The 23,428-nt window shown below is 38.2% G+C and overlaps 1 protein-coding gene across 2 annotated transcripts in view; it reads left to right on the top strand.

Annotated features, from left to right (window-relative positions):
* LOC127496176 (mitogen-activated protein kinase kinase kinase kinase 5) overlaps positions 1-23,428 on the top strand; it is a 31,679-nt gene that overhangs the window by 2,267 nt on the left and 5,984 nt on the right. Inside the window, exons 2-25 of one of the 2 annotated variants that reach the window (XM_051863863.1) lie at positions 8,991-9,048; positions 9,302-9,392; positions 10,138-10,202; positions 11,106-11,161; positions 11,270-11,317; positions 11,402-11,444; positions 11,531-11,603; positions 12,305-12,436; positions 12,647-12,709; positions 12,797-12,878; positions 12,966-13,082; positions 14,481-14,562; positions 14,651-14,709; positions 15,210-15,271; positions 15,355-15,399; positions 16,641-16,661; positions 16,750-16,795; positions 17,604-17,766; positions 17,855-17,955; positions 18,347-18,388; positions 18,760-18,838; positions 18,915-18,991; positions 19,067-19,127; positions 20,561-20,663. In XM_051863863.1, the coding sequence (XP_051719823.1) occupies positions 8,991-9,048; positions 9,302-9,392; positions 10,138-10,202; positions 11,106-11,161; positions 11,270-11,317; positions 11,402-11,444; positions 11,531-11,603; positions 12,305-12,436; positions 12,647-12,709; positions 12,797-12,878; positions 12,966-13,082; positions 14,481-14,562; positions 14,651-14,709; positions 15,210-15,271; positions 15,355-15,399; positions 16,641-16,661; positions 16,750-16,795; positions 17,604-17,766; positions 17,855-17,955; positions 18,347-18,388; positions 18,760-18,838; positions 18,915-18,991; positions 19,067-19,127; positions 20,561-20,663 (1,769 nt within the window). Of the gene's footprint in view, positions 1-8,990; positions 9,049-9,301; positions 9,393-10,137; positions 10,203-11,105; positions 11,162-11,269; positions 11,318-11,401; positions 11,445-11,530; positions 11,604-12,304; positions 12,437-12,646; positions 12,710-12,796; positions 12,879-12,965; positions 13,083-14,480; positions 14,563-14,650; positions 14,710-15,209; positions 15,272-15,354; positions 15,400-16,640; positions 16,662-16,746; positions 16,796-17,603; positions 17,767-17,854; positions 17,956-18,346; positions 18,389-18,759; positions 18,839-18,914; positions 18,992-19,066; positions 19,128-20,560; positions 20,664-23,428 lie in introns of both variants that reach the window. The other variant, XM_051863862.1, reaches the window with a different exon arrangement.

The following is a 23,428-nucleotide window of genomic DNA, read 5'->3' as shown; positions in this document are numbered from 1 at the left end:
ATTGGCTCTTATTTAGAAGGCGGGACTTATTCCGCCATATTGCGTGTTGCACTTTCTCCCATTCATAATAATACGAGTGCACCGTCTTTCTATGTATAAAGTCTTTGGCACATGCCGCTCTTCAAAAACAGTGCTTAATCTCTTGACAAACTAAAATATGCAAATGCCATTTGTATATATATTTGAAATAAAAGATATACATTGTACTTATAATGTCAGCTTGCTTATTTTGCTCAAAATAACGATTTATTAAGTCCTAAAAGTCATAAAAACAAGAAAGTGTTCTAACCACAGCTCGAGAGCTGTCGTTCCAACCACAGAAGTTTGCGACGCAGTTTGCGAATGTTCGTTTGAGCTATGTTTTCGGGAAACACCAAATCGTTTGACTGTGTTAGTAGCGACGGAACTTGCGATGTTAGGTGGCTAACGATGCTTTTGGGAAACACACCCCTGAACGTTCCCTGCTAAATCTGACCGACTCATTCAGAAACGTGAAGGGGGATTATGCAACTGTGATGTCATGGTGTTCTCAGTGTGATGTCATTGTGAGGAAGCGCATGTGATTCCTGTCATTATAGAGCTGCAGTGTGTTGTCCAGTTTTCAGTCACCTGTAACAGAATGGTGATAGAGCTCCGCTATCCATCATCGTCGCCGACGTTCAAGCTTATTTACTGTAAAACACGACGCGGCTGTAGAGGAGCGTGTGGTGTAGATGCACCGCACCACTGCTTCCTCTTTCCTCTCAAAAGCACCTTTGTGTGTGACAATGTTTCACCTGTAGCAGCTAGTAAAATACTCCAGAGTAAGCAAACACTGGCCGTGAACCCCATCTGTGCCATTTTAGAGAATAAACATTAACAGCTTTTCATGCTTCACCATCACTGCTGTGTTTCACAGCCGAGCATCTGCAGTATGCAAATCAGACAGACTGCATCATCCGTCTCTCTCTCTCTCTCTGACCGATTTGTTGCGATGTCGAATGGAAATGATTTTATGTCCTAGATTTGTCAGCACAGAGTAAATATGACATCAGCAACTTGATTAAACCTAGAGTAGGCAACACTTTTTGCAAAACTGGTTGAAACTCTCTTCACATCCTGATAGCAATCAATAACAGAAGTGTCTAAATATTTAAAAAATGTACTTCTGTGGAAGTCTCAGGACCAAAACATATTCATCCAATCATTGCATTCGATCCGGATGGCCTACCTGCCTGTCATCCTATGTATTTGCATAACTCCGCCCACCCTTCTCGTGCAGAAATCACATGTCATCAGCGCGTTTCATGATGAGGTTATACAGAGTCACCGAGTCCTGGTGTGGTGAGAAATCGAGTATATACGAATGTTATTAATTTAAAATGCACATATAGTTTACTATATAATGTGTAAGAAAACAATTTAGTGCATGATAAAACCAATTTAACATAATCTCTTACACTTGATTAACTGTTAATTAATAAATAATAATTATGCTAGACTATAAGTGAATAATTGAACATCATTTGTTTTATTTATAACTGAAATATTTGGACATTTAACACTTAATTTAACACATAATTACATTAAAAATGATGTAGGGTAAGTGCAAATGCGTATATAAGCTAAGCTATCAGGCTAATCGGGTATCTGTATGCTGTGCTAGTACATAAGCTAACTAATACAGACATAAATGGTCATTATAACATAGTTGAAACAGCATTTATCATAACATGATTTTGTAGTATTTGTAAACAGGCACTATAAAGAGTGCCTATTAAAAGTCATTTGAACCAATGGGATCGCATGGGGTCCTAATGGAGACCTGATTTCAGGGGGGACCCAATTTGTCACTGCACCGGTGTGGTAAGAAATCGAGTCCCCCCAGGAATCAGGTCTCCTTTAGGACCCTGAGCGATCCCATTGGTTTAACTGACTTTTTAATAGGTAGTATTTTTAGTGCCTGATTACAATTCCTGCGAAATCACGTTATGATTTATGTAGTTTAAAATGCATTATAATGACCATTAATGTCTTTCATATTACATTGTTCATATACTAGTACAGGTTGTGAAATCAAGCATTTCTCATTCTTAATGTTTTTAGATAGCTTATATGCTAGCATAGCATATACTATATTAGGTTTTTTTTTTTTTTTTTTTGCTCCCAATATAGTTCCCAATTACATGTTTCAGATTAATAATGTTTGTGTGTACTTAGCATTACAATTAATTTGTTACAAACTTATTATAGTATTATACCACATTGCTATTATTGTGTAAAATTAATATTAAATTACATTTTACAGAACATAGTATGTTGCAACAATCCTTATCCTTATAAAAAAAATGTTTTTAGCATAATTTTGTGTTTCCAGTTTGTTTTATTATGCAATACATAGGCATTCATTTTATATGTAAAGCATGTTGTTTGTGCACTTTATGTATTAAACATCATACAACAGTTAAATAGATTAGAATTAGTCCTACCTTTGATCAGGCATTATGATTATGGTCCTAAAGGAGACACGATTCCTGGTGGGGGACTTGATTTCTCATGACACCGTAAACAAACAGTAGCCACCTTTTACAGCTCCTCCTGAAACAAAACAACGAGCTTATGCTGCGTTCACGCCATAACTACCTTACTTAAGAGATCACAACCCGTGACGTTCTGCTCCGGAGCTGTTCACAACCTCAGACTCAGATTTTTGTTTTTCTACGTCAACACTATCAACGCCGAAATTAAACTGCAGCAGTCAGGTGGTACAAGAGCTCTGTAAGTTGTTTACGTTCATTATTATTCTAATGTTATGCGCTTTGAGACATGAGGTAATTTAACGCTTTGCAGGGTGGGATCTTATAATTTTAAAGGTGCAGTGTGTAATTGTCTCTTGTTTCTAGCATCATTTAACACAAACCATGTTTTAGCATTTTGCTAGCATGAATTGGTGCATTGCTAGCATGGATTAGCAAACTGTTTGCATGTTTCTAGCATGAATTAACACATTTCTAACATGATTTAATACATTGCTAGCTTGTTTCTATCATCATTTAACACAAACCATGTTTTAGCATGTTGTTAGCATGAGTTAACAGCATGAATTAACAGTAATTAATAGTTAGCATTATATATCATATTGCTATCATGATTCTAGCATGAATTACACATTGCTAACATGATTTAACACATTTGCTAGTATGTTTCTAGCATCAGTTAGCACAAACCATGTTTTTTTATTTTAATTTTCAAATTAACGCATTGCTAACATGTTTTAGCATGTTTCTATCATGAATTAGCAAACTGTTTGCATGTTTCTAGCATGAATTAATAGTTGCATAAATTAACACATTGCTAGCATGTATTAACACATTGTTAGCATGTTTCTAACATCAGTTAGCACAAACCATGTTTTAACATGTTGTTAGCATGAATTAGTGCATTGCTAGCATGAATTAGCAAACTGCATGTTTCTATCATGAATTACCACATTTCTAACATGATTTAATGCATTGCTAGCATGTTTCTAGCATCAGTTAGCACAAACCACGTTTTAACATGTTTCTAGCATGAATTAGTGCATTGCTAGCATGAATTAGCATGTTCTTAGCATGTATTAACACATTGTTAGCATGTTTCTAGCATCAGTTAGCACAAGCCATGTTTTAACATGTTGCTGGCATGAATTAGTGCACTGCTAGCATGAATTAGCAAACTGTTGCATGTTTCTAGCATGAATTACCACATTGCTAACATGATTTAGCACATTTATTAACATGTTTCTAGCATCAGTTAGCACAAACCATGGTTTTTCTATTTTAATTTTCAAATTATCGCATTGCTAACATGTTTTAGGATGTTTCTATCATGAATTAGCAAACTGCTTGCATGTTTCTAGCATGAATTAATACATAGTTGCATGAATTTGTTAGCATGTATTAACACATTGTTAGCATGTTTCTGCTCCGGAGCTGTTCACAACCTCAGACTCAGATTTTTGTTTTTCTACGTCAACACTATCAACGCCGAAATTAATCTGCAGCAGTCAGGTGGTACAAGAGCTCTGTAAGTTGTTTATGTTCATTATTATTCTAATGTTATGCGCTTTGAGACATGAGGTAATTTAACGCTTTGCAGGGTGGGATCTTATAATTTTAAAGGTGCAGTGTGTAAATTTTAGCGCCATCTAGCGGTGAGGTTGCGAATTGCAATATAGAGACGCTACAGTGGCCAACACAGGACAAAGATGTCGTCGTCTGAGACAGAAGACAGTAGCCAGTCAAGCAAACACGCTTTGTCAGTTTAGCGCTACTGTAGAAACAAAATGGCGACATAACATGTAAGGGGATCCGCTGTGTATGTAGATAGAAATGGCTCATTCTAAGGTAACAAAAACATACCGGTTCATTATGTAAGGTCTTTATACACCACTGAAAGCATAATTATGTTGCATTTTTGTCAATAGATCCTCCTAAAATTTACACATTCCACCTTTAAAGCAAGCTTGCTATTGCTAGCCTCTGTAAAACTGCACACCTTAGCTTTAATGTCCTAATGTCTCTTACAGGATTCTGTCATCATGTATTCTCTCCGTACAACAGGAGATATTTTGCAGGATGTTCACGCAGCTCTTTTACATACAGCCAATGTGAATGTAAATGGATGCTGAGCTTCTAAAAGGATAAAAAAAACACCTTAAAAGCATCATTAAAGTTTCATCCAATCATCCCAGCTAACAAAAACATGTTCCAAGAATGTTTTGCTAACATTCCCATTAAGTTATGAAAACATTATTCCTGAATGTTCTCTGAACGTCCGGTTTTTAAATGATTTAAAAATGTTTTTCTTAGTTATGTGAACGTTAAGGGAACATTCCATTTTATCATTCTGCGAACATTACAGGAACGTTATTCTGAATGTTCTCTGAGGTGTGTAAAAACCAATGATGTTTGACATCACTAAAGTTAAACTTGGTGAAACATTTCAGGAGGGGGGAAATTTGTGAATAATTCACTGACACATAAAATGAACGAAATGCGGTTGAGTAAAAGATGATAGAAAGATAGGAGACTTAAAATACAGTGCACTAGTCATATGGACTATTGTTATGATACTACTATAGTAGATTAGATTCAACTCAGCGTTATTGTCAAAGTATGAATCTGGTCCAGTGAAATAGACCTACAGTAAATTATGAAGAATTATCATATTTAATTTATTTATTATCAATTTAATACAGTCTGTTAAACAACATTTTAACTGAACAATCATTTAGTTTAAATATGCCAGTCTAATTCCATTCAGAATGTCAAAAACACGTGGTCTTTTTGATCACATAGATGAATGTCTGTCATCTGAAATGCCTAAATTGAGTGTTTGAGATGTTTTACATTCTAGAATACCTTTTAAATGAATATTTTTCCTCAAGTTCTTGTATTGAATCTGTAATTTCAAATTCTAACAGCTTGGCCTTTGACATCATATAAGTGTGTTCATTAGTTCCTGATTTAAAGAACCTGTCAGACATCAACGCTGTTTTCCCTCATCGCCCACACGACTCCAGACAACCAGTTCAGCTTGTTTTACAGCAAGAGAACAAAAACACAAAGTTCATCTCATATCTGTGTGCTTTCAGTTTGATCAGAAACACGTGAACATGATTGTGAGGCAGACAGTGTGTGAGACGGGGGGAATCTGTTGTGTTTTCTGTGAGGTCAGGTGGTGTGGCTGTGGAATTGTTCCGCCCCTGCAGAGTGTTCTGACCCGCCCACACTGGGACATCCACACACACACACACACACACACACACACACACACGGTTAAGGTTAGTTGTTTATATGAAATGGAATGGAATGAAATGTGGTGTTTCCAGTGACATAAGACAGACAGTATTACTCACACACAGACAGTAAACTACATGAACACATGCTGGAACTCTTACCATTATGCAGACTTTTCATTGTCATAATGGTTTTTATCCTGAGCTAATGATATTTTCTGTCACCTCTTTTTGTATTTTTACATTTTTATTGTGTTTATTTAGCCATGTCCTCATAATGTAGCAAAACCTAAGATAGATAGATAGATAGATAGACTGATAGACAGATGGACAGATGGACGGACAGATGGATAGATAGATAGATAGATAGATAGATAGATAGACAGACAGACAGATAGATAGATAGATAGATAGATAGATAGATAGATAGATAGATAGATAGATAGATAGATAGATAGATAGACGGACAGATGTACGGATAGATAGATAGATAGATAGATAGATAGATAGATAGATAGATAGACGGTCGGACGGACAGACAGACGGACAGATAGATAGATAGATAGATAGATAGATAGATAGATAGATAGATAGATAGATAGATGGACAGATAGATGTGTGTTAGGTGTGTTGTGTGTTTGTAGCAGGTGTTATTCAAGGAGGAGAAATGCAGAAGTGAGAGTTTATGTTAGTTATCTGTCACTTGCTTCTTTCTCTCTGTGTGTTTAAAGGAAACGTCTGCAGTTATATTAACTGTTTTATCAGCTGCAGCATCTGTGAAGAGTCCACCATTTCTACTGCACATATCTGCGTCTGTCTCTGGTGTCATCAAAAGAGCACAAATAGATGTTCAAACCACATCCAGAAATTGTCACAAATGGTTTTTAACCAAGAAACAAACCTCAGAGAATATAAGAGTTTTTTCAAATCAAACGATTCATCTGAAGTCTTCATTCTGATGCTTTGAATGAATCGTGTGTAAGCAGCTTTGTTAAATGATCTTAATGACAAACGCTGTGAGAGTTCATGGATCATCATGTGTCACAGTTAATGAACTGAGAGAGCGTTCATCAGCAGATACTGACCTGTTTACTGCTGCGACTCATGGCTGTGAGTGTGTAGGAGTGTTTGTGTGTGTCAGATCACACCACCATCAGGAACACAACTCTCCGACCAACTTTCCACTCGAGTCAAGCGACTGTTTTTTCCTCCAGTTTGTCTGTTTATATACATATGGTATTTTCATGTTCGTGTTTTGTGTGAAAATGCAGAAGTTGTGGACAGTGGGATTTATTTTGGTACATGTTACAACCCATTCTCAGGCCTTTTGTTCCTGAAAATTTCACATGCATAAATGAATACAGTTTAAATTCATAAACCCATATGTGTTGAGCATTAATCAGAATATTATGGGAGGACATATAAAATATTGATGATCAAGATGAAGGTAAAATCTAGCACTCTCAGCCAGGTCGACGCAGGAGATGGTGACAGCCTCGGTTCTTCTGTTAACTGTGTGTGTGTGTGAGTGTGTGTGATCCTGGTAAACCCTATGTTATGTGGACAAAATGTCATCACAACGATGGCAATATACAAAATCCATAACTTTGTGTGCACATTTTTTGGTCCCCATGATGAAAACAGCTTGTAAATCATACTAAGTGATGTTTTTTGAAAATGTAAAAATGCAGAAAGTTTTCTGTGATGGGTAGGGTTAAGGCCCGTTCACACGATAACTGTAAAGATAACAATAAAGTTACGGTTCTAAAAATCGTTCTCAGTATTAAAGAATAGCAGAGTTCCCACCACAGCTATAACAATAACGGCACAGAGAAACGATATCGTTAGAATCGCTTTCAGAACAACTTTATTTTAGGCAAAGCTAGACAGACCTTCTTCTCAAATATTATAAACAGCAACATAAACAACACATGCACTCTTTTTGCTACTGTAGAGAGACTAACAAACCCCCCAATTCAGACTCCCAGTGAAATGCTCTCAGACAGCAAATGCTGTGAGTTTGCTTCCTTCTTCTCTGACAAAATCAATAATATCAGAAAGGCGATCAGCACATCCTTGAGCTGCACTGGGGTAAAACAGATCAGATCGCAACCTCAGAGCATAGCTATTATGTCCAATTTCAAAATATCAGTGCTGGTACTACTCGACCTCAGTGCTGCGTTTGACACGGTCGATCACAACATACTTCTTGACAGGCTGGAAAACTGGGTCGGGCTTTCTGGGATGGTCCTTAAATGGTTCAGGTCATACTTACAGCCATATCACCCTGTAGGCCAAGACTGGTTGCCCACTGAAGCTAAGCAGGGCTGAGCCTGGTTAGTACTTGGATGGGAGACCTCCTGGGAAAATTAGGTTGCTGCTGAAAGAGGTGTTAGTGAGGCTCACCCTGTGGTCTGTGTGGGTCCTAACACCCCAGTATAGTGATGGGGACACTATACTGTCAAAAAGCACCGTCCTTCAGATGAGACGTTAAACCGAGGTCCTGACTCTCTGTGGTCATTAAAAATCCCAGGATGTCCTTCGAAAAGAGTAGGAGTGTAACCCCGACATCCTGGCCACATTTGCCCATTGGCCTCTGTCTATCATGGCCTCCTAATCATCCCCATATACTGATTGGCTTTATCACTCCACCAATAAGCTGGTGTGTGGTGGATGTTCTGGCGCAATATGGCTGCCGTCGCATCATCCAGGTGGATGCTGCACATTGGTGGTGGTTGAGGAGATTTTCCCCTTCCATATGTAAAGCACTTTGAGTACCCAGAAAAGCGATATATAAATGTAAGGAATTATTATTATAATTATTAATTACTTAGAAGGGAGAGGTTATTATGGTGACCATAAGTCTGATTGGACATCCATGACATGCGGAGTCCCCCAAGGCTCAATCCTTGTACCGCTCCTGTTCAATCTGTATATGCTCCAACTGAGCCAAATAATGAGAAAGAACAATCAGAATCCAGAATTACAGCCAATCAGAATCCATCCTGTTGTCATGAGCTTGAGTATTTAAAGTGACAGACAAGCACTCCTTTATAATAAACAGAATGATATCATCCGCTGGTGGGGACACTAATATAGTTATCTTTATAGTCATCTTTCTTGGTGTGAACGGGCCTTTAGTGTTGTGGGAGAGAATATACAGTTTGTACAGTATAAAAATCATTGGAATGTCCCTATAAAACATGAAAACTCAACATGTGTGTGTTTTCAGGCACGTAATAAACAGAATGGGGAATTGGCAGCCATTAAAATCATCAAAATGGAGCCTGGTAAGACCTGCGTCCAGCTTCTGTCCAGTATCACACAATTGTATACTGAATTATATACTCAAACTCAGTTCCTGGAGGGCCGCAGCCCTGTAGAGTTCAGCTCCAACTCTAATTAAACACACCTAATGCAAATAATCAAGCTTTTCAGGAAAACTTCCAAGCAGGTGTGCCCCTCCAAGAGCGGAGTTTGAGACCCCTGCTTTAAATCTTGTCAAACACTGTTTCCCGCTCACAGTCTGTCTGTCTTTCACAGAGGACGATTTCTCTGTCATCCAGCAAGAGATCGTGATGGTGAAGAGCTGTAAACACGGCAACATTGTGGCATATCACGGCAGTTACATCAGGTGAGAGACGCTCGCAGAGAAGCAAGGAATTGTTGGGAAAAGGCAACATGATGCATTCCGACATCGTATATTGAATATCGTATTTAAATATATTCCAAATCTAAAAAATGTATAGCTATCAAAACAATTAGATGTAGCTGAACACCTACACAGATGTTAGTCTTTTCAATTTCATTGCTATCTATACAAAAGGGGGAAATTTAGGAATAATTTTATACAGTAATGTAATACTGTGTAACAATACTGCAGTGAATTCTAAGCATTAGAGAGTGTCATTCTTGTTTTGTAAAGAATTTCTACTGAATAAATAATTGCATAGTGGTGCCTATTTTTAGGGGTCATTGTTTTATGAGTGACAGAGTGAGTTTGTTGGATGAAACCTTTGCTAGTGTTCTGGAAGAAAGAGTTGATTTGAGACATGAATGAAGAGTTTTGGTAGTTTTTGAATGTGAAATTAACTGCTGTGCTGAAGTTGATAGTTGGTTAGTTAGGAGAACTGTGTGAAGAGTTTTGAAATAGTGACCTAAGTATTGAGAAATGGGTCGTAGTGATTGTAAAAAAAACTGTAAAGCACAGATAACTTTGAACGAACGTTCTATTAATGTTACTTGAAGAATGTTCGTTTATAACTTTGAGAGAACCTTGCTGGACCGTTCTGAGAACATTCCCTGTTAGCTGGATAGTTGCTTTTTAAATTAACCTTTTAAATAAGACAACTGAGTGTAAATGTTCACTTGTGTTGTAGGATGAATAAGCTGTGGATCTGTATGGAGTACTGCGGTGGAGGATCTCTGCAGGACATTTACCACGGTAAAGAGGATCTGTCGTCTCTCTCACACACAAATGTTTTATCTCATTGACTTGGTTTCCTGTTTTTAATGTCATTTTAATGTCTTTGACCTTTCAGAGCCTTTGGGTCACTCTCTAAAACAGCACTGAACTCCACAGTGTCTGTGTTTGTGTGACGAAAGTGTTCGATTATCACATCAACTATAACCTAACAACATATCTGTGATTTAAATGTTGCTTGGAAAATGTTTAATTCCATTACTGTCAATGCTTTTGCATCCAGATTGTAAAACTGATGTTCTTCCTCAGTATTTCTGTCTTGTTTCCAGTACAAACATCTAAACATTCTTAAATCAAGATACATTTACTGGAAAAGCAAAATATATATTAAAGATTTTCTTCCCAGCTAACGGAATGAACTCAGAACTTTAGCTAACGTTCTGGCAATGTTCTCTCAAAGTTACGAACAAACGTTTCTTCCAGTAACATTTCGGAACGTTTAGAGAACATTCAGAAGTAACGTTCTCGTAATGTTTGAAGAATGATGAAATGGAATGTTCCCATAACCAATAAAAAACTGTAAAACATTTAAAAAAGTTCACAGAACGTTCAGAATTAATTCATATGTTTATTAATATGAACTTAATATGAACCAAAGCATTCTTAGAACATAAACTCACTTTTAAAAAAAGACTTATCTTCAGTCATTTTGCTTCTCCAGTAAATGTATCTTGATTTAAGAATGTTTAGATATTTGTGCTGGAAAATAAGACAGAAACACTGAGGAAGAACATCATTTTTTGCAGTGAAACCCGCAAACTAAGTCATCAGTGATCTGTCAGATGCAGTGTGTGTGTGTGTGTGTCTTCATTAAGACACATGATTGAAAAGCTGACATGTGATTATCTTCTGTCTCTCTGTCAGTGACCGGTCCGCTCTCAGAGCAGCAGATCGCTTATATCTGTCGAGAGATGCTACAGGTGAAATGCATTTAAAATGCACAGCTCAGATCACATTATAACGGAGCACAATTATTTCAAGAAGTCATTCACACCTGCTATTTCCATCTCTGTCTTTATCTCTGTCAGGGTCTTGATTATCTTCACGGACAGAAAAAGATCCACAGAGATATCAAGGTAAAGTCCCTCACACCTTAACAACCAAACAGCTCTCCATCAGCAAACAGTTTCAGTCCCTTATTTTGAGTTTGTGTTTTTCAGGGTGCAAATATTCTTCTGAATGATCATGGAGAAGTCAAACTGGGTTCGTAGAATTACTGAACACCATTAAACCTGTATCACTCAATCTGTCTATCTGTCTGTCTAACATCTCTTCCTCACTGTTTTTAGCGGACTTTGGCATCTCAGCACAAATCACAGCCACTTTTGCCCGTCGAATGTCCTTCATTGGGACGCCGTATTGGTGAGAGATGTTTTCTTTCTGGCTTGTTTATGCCACAGAGTTCTGACTGTTGTTGTTCTTTAATCTGTCTAAGTTCCTGTAGCAGTATTTCTGTCATTTTTGCAGTTTGATGAAGCTCACAAGCATTGTTGAATCCAGTGACTAGCTCCCCAGACAGCAACCGAATGTGGCCCAGATCTGGTACATGTGGATTACATGCGGACCAGATGTGGGCCAGATCTGGGCCGACACTATGTTGCTGTCAGGGATCTTCCTCAGAAGTGTTGTTATATCAGTCCTGCAGATTTACACCGATCAGGCATAACATTATGACCACCTTCCTAATATTGCGTTGGTACCAAAACAGCCCTGACCCGTCGAGGCATGGACTCCTCTAGACCCCTGAAGGTGTGCTGTGGTATCTGACACCAAGATGTTAGCAGCAGATCCTTTAAGTCCTGTAAGTTGCGAGGTGGAGCCTCCATGGATCGGACTTGTTTGTTCAACACATCCCACAGATGCTCGATTGATTGAGATCTGGGGAATTTGGAGGCCAAGTCAACACCTCAAACTGGCTGTTGTGCTAATAATCAGTGTTATACCTGTCAGTGGTCATAATGTTATGCCTGATCGGTGTAGTTTCCTGAAGGACTGATGTAAACCTGTGAACACTGACTGCAGTAGCTGCCGGTTCTCAGTCGTGAGCGTGTGTTTTCCCACAGGATGGCGCCGGAAGTGGCCGCAGTGGAGATTAAGGGCGGATATAATGAGCTGTGTGATATCTGGTCTGTGGGAATCACAGCGATCGAACTCGCAGAACTACAGCCACCTATGTTTGATGTCCATCCTCTTAGGTGAACACAACACACACACACACACATATGAATGCACTCGGATTTCATTACTGTCATTGAACTGAACTGAATCAACATTGAACTGATTCGATCTGAATAATGACATTATTGTCTTCTGTAGAGCTTCTTTACAGCTGAAATTGAAGTCATTTCATAATTATTGTGATTTGACTCAGAAGACTAACACTGCTTCTGCTTCTGGTTTCTCAGAGTTTTGTTCCTTATGTCCAAGAGCGGCTATCAGCCTCCCAAACTCAAAGACAAATCCAAATGGTAAGAGACTGAGTTGTTCTGCAGTAAAGCATCATCATCCGGTCGATCGCACACCAAACGAATCACTCACGGCTGCTCTTATTGCAGGTCCACCATGTTCTACAGCTTTGTGAAGTCCATGCTGATCAGGAACCCAAAGAAGAGACCCGGCGCCAAAAAGATGCTGACGGTACGTTTGCCAGCTGTGTGTGTTTTGTGTTGGGTTGTGTTCACGCACAAGTGTGTGTATTCATGAAGCTGAACGCGTCTTTTTCAGCACTTGTTTGTGACGCAGCCGTCTTTGAGACAGGAATTAACCCTCGAACTACTGGACAAACTCAAACACCCTGAGAAACTCAAAGTCTGTTTACCTACAGATGACGATGATTTGGAGGTACACACACACACACACTCACACACACACACATGATTATGACTTTTATGACATAATTATGGCAGAATTGGGCTTCCATAGGACTACGATTCACGAAAGAGCCAATCAAGTTTAAGCATAGTTTCTACACCTCCTTTTTCTCCTTATATGGCGTTGAGCAGTTATCTGAATGAAAACAAAAGTTCGCAAATGTATCCATAATTTGAAAGGACAGATCAAAACCAAAGATTTTGTCTGAGTAACAATTAAAATCGAACCTTGTTCGCACACAAACCTTTTTTATATCTTCTTAAAGGGGACATATCATGAAAATTTGACTTTTTCCGTGTTTAGGTGCTTTAGTCGGGTCACCGGTGCATCTACAAACTTAGAAAACGTGAAAAAGGACAACCCAGTAACTTTGTTTTGATAAGCCTTCCTCTGCAAGCATGTGAAAAAACGAGCCGCTCAGATTTCGCTTACCACCCCTTAATCTGCACGTTTCCACCCACTGCGCCGCCATTTTGTTTTCGCAAGCGACAACAGTGTACTAGTTCTATCATCATGGCAAAAGTTGGAGCAAAGCATGCTGATATAGAGTCTCGTTATTTAGAGTCTCGTTAGCTTGGATAGCCTGAAGTTGACCCTGGCAAGATCGATTGCTAAAAAAGGAGCGTTTCTGTCCGAGCGATATTTTGGAAAAAATATTAGATCATTCACAGCATTTGATATCAATCATAAACGTTAACCTGGTGTGTATGACTCTGTTTGGCAAACAAGTACGCTATGTATAGTGGGCGTCTATTTGGGTTTCGCACAAAAGATTAACATGACGCACATGCTAGTGGATGAGTTGAATCAACTCCACAGCAACTACATACATTTATCCACTAACCATTCAGAAACGTCTAAAAGTTGTAACTTCTTCCTGAGTCTCTCCATCAGTGTCGACTCCGGTTTGAACAATGTAAGGCTGAACACCGTTACTGACAATCCTCATTTTGGCTGTGTGAGATTCTCCAGCTTTGTTGTTGTTGAGCTGTTAAAGCTCCGCCCTCTTCTGGAAAGGGGGCGGGAGCAGCAGCTCATTTGCATTTAAAGGGACACACACAAAAACGGCGTGTTTTTGCTCACACCCAAATAGGGGCAAATTTGAGAAGCTGTTTGAGCTGTCTTAACCGAAAGCAACTTGAACTGACAAATTTGATTTATGCTCTAAATTTACGATTTGTGCACTAAATCCAGCATAAACTCCAAGTCCCTTTTAGGCAAGTCATTTGACTTCTTTGAAACTCGTCTCAGTCAGATATTTCAGTCACACAAGTGCAGCTCCAATCTCTTTGAAAGATCAAATTCAAAGCAAGCATCTGTTTTATCATGTGTAAGTGTGGTGATATTATCTCTGTCTGTCTCTCTCAGGTTATTGTGCCACATTCACTCAGAAGAATTCACTCAATCAACCGACACAACCGGGCAGAGAGAACGAACTCTGACATCAGCTGTAAGACACTCGTGTGTGTGTGTGTGTGTGTTATTGAGAGACAGATACTCGCTCTTTCATCATTATAACCCTGATTTCTGTGTTTCAGTGGAACAGATTTACACACAGAGACCAGTCGCTGACAAACGAGAGTCTCCAGAAGCAACGGTTAGTGTGTGTGTTTAACTTTTGAGGAGAAAATTGCTGAAAATTGTCTTCAGAAGTGAGCTCAGTCTGAACAGAAGATATTCCCTATGATAATTAAAGTCTTTGAGCTCCTCTATATGCTCGTGTACTAATGAAAGTAGACAAAATGCATATTTTTGAAAGATATACACATTTAAAGTGTACAGTTTTTCTCTTCCAGAAAACACATTGATGACATCTCTTTATTCACAAATGCTTGTCCAATCAGATGCTTTCTAGATCATGTTCACGGCTGTGTACAAAACAAAAGATTACTGGCTATTTCAGCCCAACTTCCTGTTTTAACAGGAAACGCATAACAACAAGAAAAGGAATGTAGTCAATGTAGATGTAGTCATAATTAGCTGTAAATTAGTCATGCTCATAAATTTACACACCACTTAGAATAAAAACATTAAGAGGGATCATAATGTATTTGTTTTATTGTTCATTGTTCGCTGTTTTCATTCGTGTGTTTGTAGTTACGGACGACGGGAAGGCCGTGGACGAATCCTGTGCTCACGTACAGTAAACAGTCCATCAGGTACGTTCATTCACTCATGTACAGTATGTCACACGTATACAGTCGATGTTCGGCTGACATTTCGAATAAACTCTTTCTGACAGAGATGAGAGCGTGGACACCGATGACGACTACGATGACGTGGAAATGTAAGATATTATCCTCTTCTCAGATCATAAACTGCACATTTACTGTATATTCATGCATTTGGCTGACGCTTCATTCAAGCTTTACATTTAATCAGTTGAATCGAATTCTCTGTTCTGTTATTTTATTATTACTTATATACATTTATAGTGTTTATTAACATTTTGAATGAGCTTCAATTGTTATATTTTTCAGTTTTCATTTTAATTTTAATTTATTTATTTTTATATTTATTTAATAATTTTTTTTTTTTTTTTGTATTTATTTAATATTTTAAATTTATTGAATAAAAAGTTTTATTCAACTTTTTTTAGTTAGTTGCCAAGGAAATATTTTTATTTTTCATCTAATATTTTATTTATTTGTTTGTTTGTTTGTTTATAAAAATTATGTATTTTAGATAAATTATAACAATAAATAATATATTTTTTCATTTTAATTGTAGTTTCAATATTTTAAGTTTTTTTATATATATAATTTTATTTAGCTTTCATTTTTATTTAAGGTTACTTCAACTTATTTATTTCAGTTAGTTGCCAAGGCAATATTTCTATTAATGTTTTTACATTTTTCATCTAATATTTGCATTTTATTATATTTTTATTATACATTTTTATTAAAATTTATACATTTAAATAAAAATTATTATTTATTGTTATTTTTATTTTTATTTGTTTTAGTAGTTTTTTAATAATTCTATTTATCTTTTATTTTTATTTCAAGTTACTTCAACTTTTTTCATTTCAGTTGCCAAGACAACTTTTTATTTTTCTATTAATGTTTTTAATTTGTTTTCATCTAGTATTTTATTTTATTTTATTTTATTTGTATTTAATGTTTTAATAAAAATGCTATATTTAAATAAAAAAATAAATATATTATTTTAATCAATATTTTTAAGTCTTATTTAACAATAACAACACAGATTAGAACCTTTTTTTCAGGGAACTAATTAACTAATTATGATTTGGAATTAAATAATTGGCTAGAAACAGAGAAGCAGAGGTTTTTTAATTGTTCATCATGATTAAGACGGGTGTCTTCCGTCGTTGTTTTGCTGTAATTTCATTGGTCATTTTATCGATTCACCCAATATCCTCGAACACTGTTGTTGTATAAAAGAGTCTTTCAAATGCATGAACGCATGATTGTGTCGAGCGTGTGGTTTGTTGTAAAAGAACTCATTAAATCTGTGATTGTATCTGTGGTTAATCACGTTTTTGATTCTCTTCTCCGCCCACAGACCTGCCAGTCATTCTGTGAGGTACTTCACCAATAATCCCACAGCACACTCAATCTCTTTATAAATTATGAAGGATATGACAAAGTCTCTCTTCTTCTCTGTTTAGCAGCACACTGCAGTACAGCGATGAAGTTCCTCCTCCTCTTCCTCCCAAAGTAAGTCACTCCACTGCATCAGAGACTTCAAAACATTTCTGTCTTTACCGACTGCTTACATTTGATAAAAATAAATTCATAAAAAGGCTTAAATGTTGAAATATATAAATATGATAATAAATCTGAAAATAAATTAAACAAAAGGCTAAAATGTTGAAATCTATAATTCACCATAAATATGAAAATAAATTCATTAAAAGGCTAAAATGTTGAAATATATAAATATGAATATAAATATGAAAATAAATTAATCAAAAGGCTAAAATATTGAAATATATAATTCATATCCTAAATATGAAAATAAATTAATCAAAAGGCTAAAATATTGAAATATATAATTCATATCATGAATATGAAAATTCATTAAATGGCTGAAATGTTAAAATATATAATTCATATCCTAAATATGAAAATAAATTCATAAAAAGGTTAAAATGTTGAAATATATAACTCATATCATAAATATGAAAATAAATTAATAAAAAGGGTAAAATGTTGAAATATATAATTCATATAAATTTGAAAATAAATTAATAAAATGGCTAAAATGTTGAAAGATACAATTCATGTCATAAATATGAAAATAAATGAAAACAAAAATTTAAATACAAAATATTAAATAAATTAATATAAAATATTGGAATATATAAAAATTGATAAAACATGAAATATATACATGAAATATATAAAACTTCTATATATATATGCCTTGGTCCTCATGATGAAAATAATTTCATAAAAAGGCTAAAAACACTAATTTCTGTTCAATATGTTTGAAGTATATTGCTGTGTGTGTGTTTGTGAGCAGCCGAAGCACCGCACGAGTTCAGAGGAGAGTGTGACAGCAGAGGAGGATCACAGTAAAGCTCTGTTCATCAGCGTCCCGTCGCCGTTGTTCAGGACGTCCAGCGGGACACACACACGGCCACGACCCGTCCCGCGGCCGCGCTCCGTACGCAGCGTCAACTCAGGTGTCCGTCTCACACAAGCACAGTGTTATAGAGTCTCCTGAAGCTGAACTGCATATAACTGTGTGTGTGTGTGTGTGTGTGTGTGTAGATCCGTCTGCGTTCTCTAGTTTCCACACGGATCCACCAGCGGAGCTGCAGCCGCCTGAACTGCCGCCTAAGAAGGACAGAAGACGCAGACAAGCTCCGCAGGTGCGTCTCATGCTGAGCTCTTCCAGTTCTGCTTCATCTTAAGGCATAACGCAGCTGACAAAAATATGTAATAAGAATGCATCTCGCGTGTTTCTGCGTGAGTTTGTTGTGTTTCTAATTGCGTTCGTCTGTAACCATTTACAAGATGCCTCTTGTTTTCAAATCTACTGATCTCCTACAGCTGAGTTTCAGGACACTCTGGCAAAGCAAGAGCGTCTTCATTTTTCTGTGTAAAATCTGTTTGATCAGTTTGATCTTCTCAACTGCACAAATGCAGAACGTCTCGGTTTCATGCTCTGAACTCTCACAGGAAGTCAGATATCTCAGTTGGGGTTGAGACACGTCACTGCTGTCATGCTGGTCTGACTCTGTGTTTCTCGCTCTTGTTCAGGATCCAGTGGAGTGTGTGAGTCCAGTGGTCAAGAAACCACCGGTACGTGTCCGACCTCACTTCTCTCTGATCAGCATGTTGTCTGGGAATAAGGTCAAGTTTCACCGGGGCAAAATTACACAGTTGAGAGAAAAATATTTTAAAGTGAAACTAAACTGCCAGCAGTCACAAACTGTGTTAAAGTTGAATGTGAGGACAGATAAAAACTGAAACCCAGCAGAAAACGTGATGTAACGTCTATTATTCCTTGTTTTGTACTAATGATGTGTTGTGCTTGATGTTAACTGCATTATATAAGTCACTCTGAATAAAAGTCGCAGCATGTGTAAGAAATGAATCCTTATTGTAAAATGTCAGCAATATTATATTTTGTTATACTGTGTTTGTTGATGACGAGCGTCTCTCTCTGACAGATTCTCTTCAGGAAGGTCTTTCACGGGTGTCCTCTGAAGCTCAACTGCTCGACCGCATGGGAACATCCCGTTACTAAAGGTAGGCGTCCGCCGTCCTCTGGTGGAGCGTTTTCAGAGAGGAAAACCTTCAGTAACGCTTCTCTTGTTTGGTTTAGATCAGCACCTGATTTTTGGGGCCGATGAGGGCATCTTCACACTAAACCTCAACGGCTCAGAGACGACCATGGAGCTGGTGAGAGATCCAAACACATCATGATGACATTCACAGGTCCATTTCTCTCGTTTTGAGTTTTTTTTTCTTTCTCAGCTGTTTCCGGGCAAGTGCGTGTGGGTTTACACCATCGGTAACGTGTTAATGTCCGTCTCAGGTGAGGAACAATCAACCACAAGATTATGAAAAACATGACAAGTCTGTCAGGAACCTGAATCACCTTTATTTATGTAGTGCTTTATACAAGCCTGTTTCTGCCACATAAGGAAAAACATCATTCATTTTATAAAGGACAAATGACAAAAAGTCTAAATTATGACATACTAAGTTATAATTATGATATAAAGGTTGAAATTATGACTTACTAAGTCTAAATTTCGACTTAAAGTGTTTTGACTTAAAAACTCCTAATTATGATATTAAAGTCAATGTTGACACAAGTTGAAATTCAGACTTAAAAAGTAGTTATGACATAAAAAGTCAAAATTATGATGAATTAAGTCAAAATTTTAAAATCCTAATTATGTTATAAGAAAGTTGAAATTGACAAAGTCGAAATTATGACAAAAGGTTGAAAATCAGACTTAAAGTCGGTATTGACATTAAAAGTCATAATTATGACATACATAAAAAGTTGAATTTCAGAGTTAAAAAGTCATAATTATGACAAAAATGTGAAATTATGACTTTAATATCATAATTAGGACTTTTTAGGTCAGAATTTTGATTTTATGTCGATATTGACATGCTTTGAAATTCAGACTTAAAAAGTCATACTTATGAAATAAAAGGGTGAAATTATGACATATTAAGTCGTATGTAAGTACGTAAAAGGTCCTAATTATGATATTAAAAAGTTGAAATTGACACAAAAAGTCAAAATTCTGACTGAAAAAGTAATAATTATGATATTAAAGTCAAAATTGTCCTACAAAAGTGGAAATTCTGACTGAAAGACCGATTGTCAAAAAGTCAAAATTCATGAGATGAAAAGTTTAAATTATGACATATTAAGTTGCAATTAACTTGTTCTCTATATGTATTTTCCCTCTGAAATGGAAAAAAATTAAATAAAAAAAATTTGCAATTATGACAAAAAGTCGTAATTATGACATACTAAATTGAAATTATGAAATAAGTCGAAATTGACATACTTCATGACAAATTTATGACATACTTTTATTGACATAATTGTGACATAAAAAGTCGAAATTATGACATAAAAGGTCATAATTATCTTGTTCTCTATATGTATTTTCCCTCTGAAATGGGAACAAATATATAATTTTAAAAAAGCCGAAATTATGACGTAAAAAGTCATTGACAGAAAGACAAAATTTAGACTTTTCTATCTCGTATGTCAATTTCTGCTTTTCACATCATAATTTTGACTTTTTAATCTCCTAATTATGACTTTGTATGTCATATATCGACATTTTATGTCACAATTATGATTTACGAAAGCATGATTTTTTTTTTCTCATGTGGCGGAAATGGTCTTCCACACCATACATTGCAGCTTCACAGTAATAAAAATGAAAGTAACAGACTCAATGATGCAAACGTCTTCGACTGATGTGTGTGTAACAGGGAAGTCCTCACAGCTGCACTCGCACGCGCTGAAGGAGCTGTACGAACAGACGCGCAGAGAGCATCGCATAGTTGCCTTGCCGACACACAGACTGTTGCCACGGTAACTGCCTCCTTTTGTTACATCATATGCATTTAAATTATTAAAGTGCCCCATTATGCTCTCTCTTTCATGTGGTGTGTAATAGAGCTGTTTGTGAATGTAAAAGGTCTGCAAAGTTTCAAAGGTCAAAGTGTAGATGAAGTTATTGTCTCCTAAAAAGAAGAATCGTTTCCGAAACGAGTCGTCAGTAATTCCCGTCTCACTTCCTGCATGAACCTTGATAGGTTTGTAACTAATTTGCATAATGCCAGCCTATGGTTTTCATTGGCTGCCGGTGAACAGCGTCTCTTTGCCCCGCCCTCAATCACTGTAGTTGTATCTGAGACTGGAAGAGTTTGGTTCGTGTTGTTCATGTCGAGAAGACGCTGTTTTCTGCTGCCAAAGCAAATCCACTTTAGATTGATACGGTAAAACCGACGCCATCGTTATTGTTCGTATCACTGTGTTGAGTGCTAAGATTCAGATATGATAATGAGCATTTGGTTTCCGACCATTCACAGCAGACTGGGCCGTCTGACCAATCAGAGCAGAGCAGGCTGTCTAAACCCGTCGCTGGGGACTTTAATCAGGACAACCTGAGGACGGTACAGTTACATTATTACAAACATGTGAATTTCGCAACCAGAGGAGAAAATATGTTAGATCGAGTTTATGCAAACATCAAACAGGCTTTCAGTGCACCCCACCCCACCCCAACACCCACCTCAGAAATTCGACCGTCACTGTTATGCTGATTTCAGCATACAGGCCACTGCTAACCAGGAGCAAGCCATCTGTGAAACAGACAAGGACATGGTCAAAGGGAGTGGGATCAGCACTACAGGACTGCTTTGAATGTACGGATTGGAATATCTTCACAGAGGCTGCCACTGTTAATCTAGGGGAGTCTGTGATAGGATTCAAATCTTAGTGTGTGGAGAATGTGATTGTTGTCAAGAATATCACCACACGGGCCTACCAGAAACCCTGGTTCACCAGAGAGGTACATATGCTCCTGAAAGCACTTAACTCTGCCTTGACACAGCTGATGTCCGAAGGACCCTACGTAGGGTCAACCCACAGAAAGCTGACAATATACCAGGGTGTGTACTCAGGGAATGTGTGGACAAACTGACAGACGTCCTCACGGACATCTAAAAAATGTCCCTAAGCCAAGCCATCATACCCTCGTGCTTCAAGGCCGCTATAGGCCTCCTCCAGTCTCGAGACCATGGATCACGCTGGATGACGATCACCGGTGCAGCATCGACTGTGACTCAACAGTCCAAACCAGTAGACTGTTGCTGCCCGCTTTGATCGAAGCTGGAATGGCCACTCTAGTGCGTGAAGCCTGGGGAAAAAAGTTATGGAGAACAGTGTGTTACCCATGCATCAGGTCCCCCCCCCCCCCCGCCCCCTCCCCCCTTCAGGTCCTGCCTTCAGGACTTCAACTCCGGATTTATCCTCAGGGTTGACTCCTGAAGCCTGGGTATAGCTGCAAGGCAGCAGAGGTTTGAAATCAGAGTTTTCCTTCTTTTAGACGAGCTACCCCCTCTCCACGTCATCAGAAAGATCCAGGGGAAGGGCAAAAGCCAATACAACTTGGTTTTGATGCCATCGCAGGAGTTCCCAGAGCTGGGCTGTAAGCAGCCCTGAACTGCCTTCAGGACTCCAACTCCGGATTTATCCTCAGGGTTGACTCCTGAAGCTTTACACATGGCAGGGTATAGCCGTAAGGCAGCAGAGGTTTTTGAGTTTTCCTTCTCTTAGAAGGGCTACCTCCCCAGGTTAATGACCCCATCTGCCCGAAGAAAAAGTGGTTTTAAGGCGCCAGTGACTCGCCTTCGCCTGTTCTCCTGTCAGTGAAAACGGTTCTGCCGGGTTTAGGTGCTAAACCACGATGAAGGCCAGGAGCTGGACTTGGTTGTCAGAGGCTAATTGAGATGCATGCCTTCTGAGGAGCACAGTAGGAGCTTATTCCCACTACCACCCACCTCCTCGGCATTAGCAACCTTTGGAACCACAAAGAGTTCAAGGCCACTACCATCATACCATTGCCAAAGTAGTCACCAGCATCAACACTCAACGACAACTGCCAATAGCCCTCACTCCCATCATGATGAAGTGCTTTGAAAGGCTGGTCAAAGGCCTCATCACATCCAGACTCCCGGCAGCACTCCAGTTTGCACGCCAGCCTAACCACTCCACCGATGCCGCCACAGCAGCAGCATTTCATCCGAGCCTGGCGCATTTGGAGGAACAAAAACTATTATGTGCGGATGCTCTTCACTGATTTCAGCTCCACCTTTAACACAGTCATCCCCCAACACTTGGTGATAAATCTTGGCCCAATAAGCATCAACACCCCACTGTGCAACTGAATATTGGACTTCCTCACTGATAGACCCCAGATAGTACGAGTTGGGAACAAAACCTCTGGAACCATCGTCCTGAACACCGGGGGTCCCCCAAGGCTGTGTCTTGGGCCCGCTGTTGTTCACCCTGATGACCCACGACTGTTTAATGTCGACATTAAGTTCGCAGATGACACAACAGTGCTGGGCCTCATCAGCCTACAGAGAAGAAGTTAACCAGCTCGTCATCTGGTGTGATAACAACAACCTGTCACTGAATGTCAACAAGACTAAAGAGGTCACTGTTGACTTCAGGGGGAAGCGTACGGTTCATAACCCAGCACTGTGTTGGAGTTAGTGAGAAGCACCAAGTTCCTGGGGGTGCATATAGCTAAGGACTTGTCATGTACCACTAACACCAGCTCCCTGGTC

The sequence above is a fragment of the Ctenopharyngodon idella genome, chromosome 15 (genome assembly GCF_019924925.1).
Source record: "Ctenopharyngodon idella isolate HZGC_01 chromosome 15, HZGC01, whole genome shotgun sequence".
NCBI lineage: Eukaryota > Metazoa > Chordata > Actinopteri > Cypriniformes > Xenocyprididae > Ctenopharyngodon > Ctenopharyngodon idella.
Note: the sequence above shows the minus strand (reverse complement) of the source record. Positions and strands in the feature narration are given on the sequence as shown.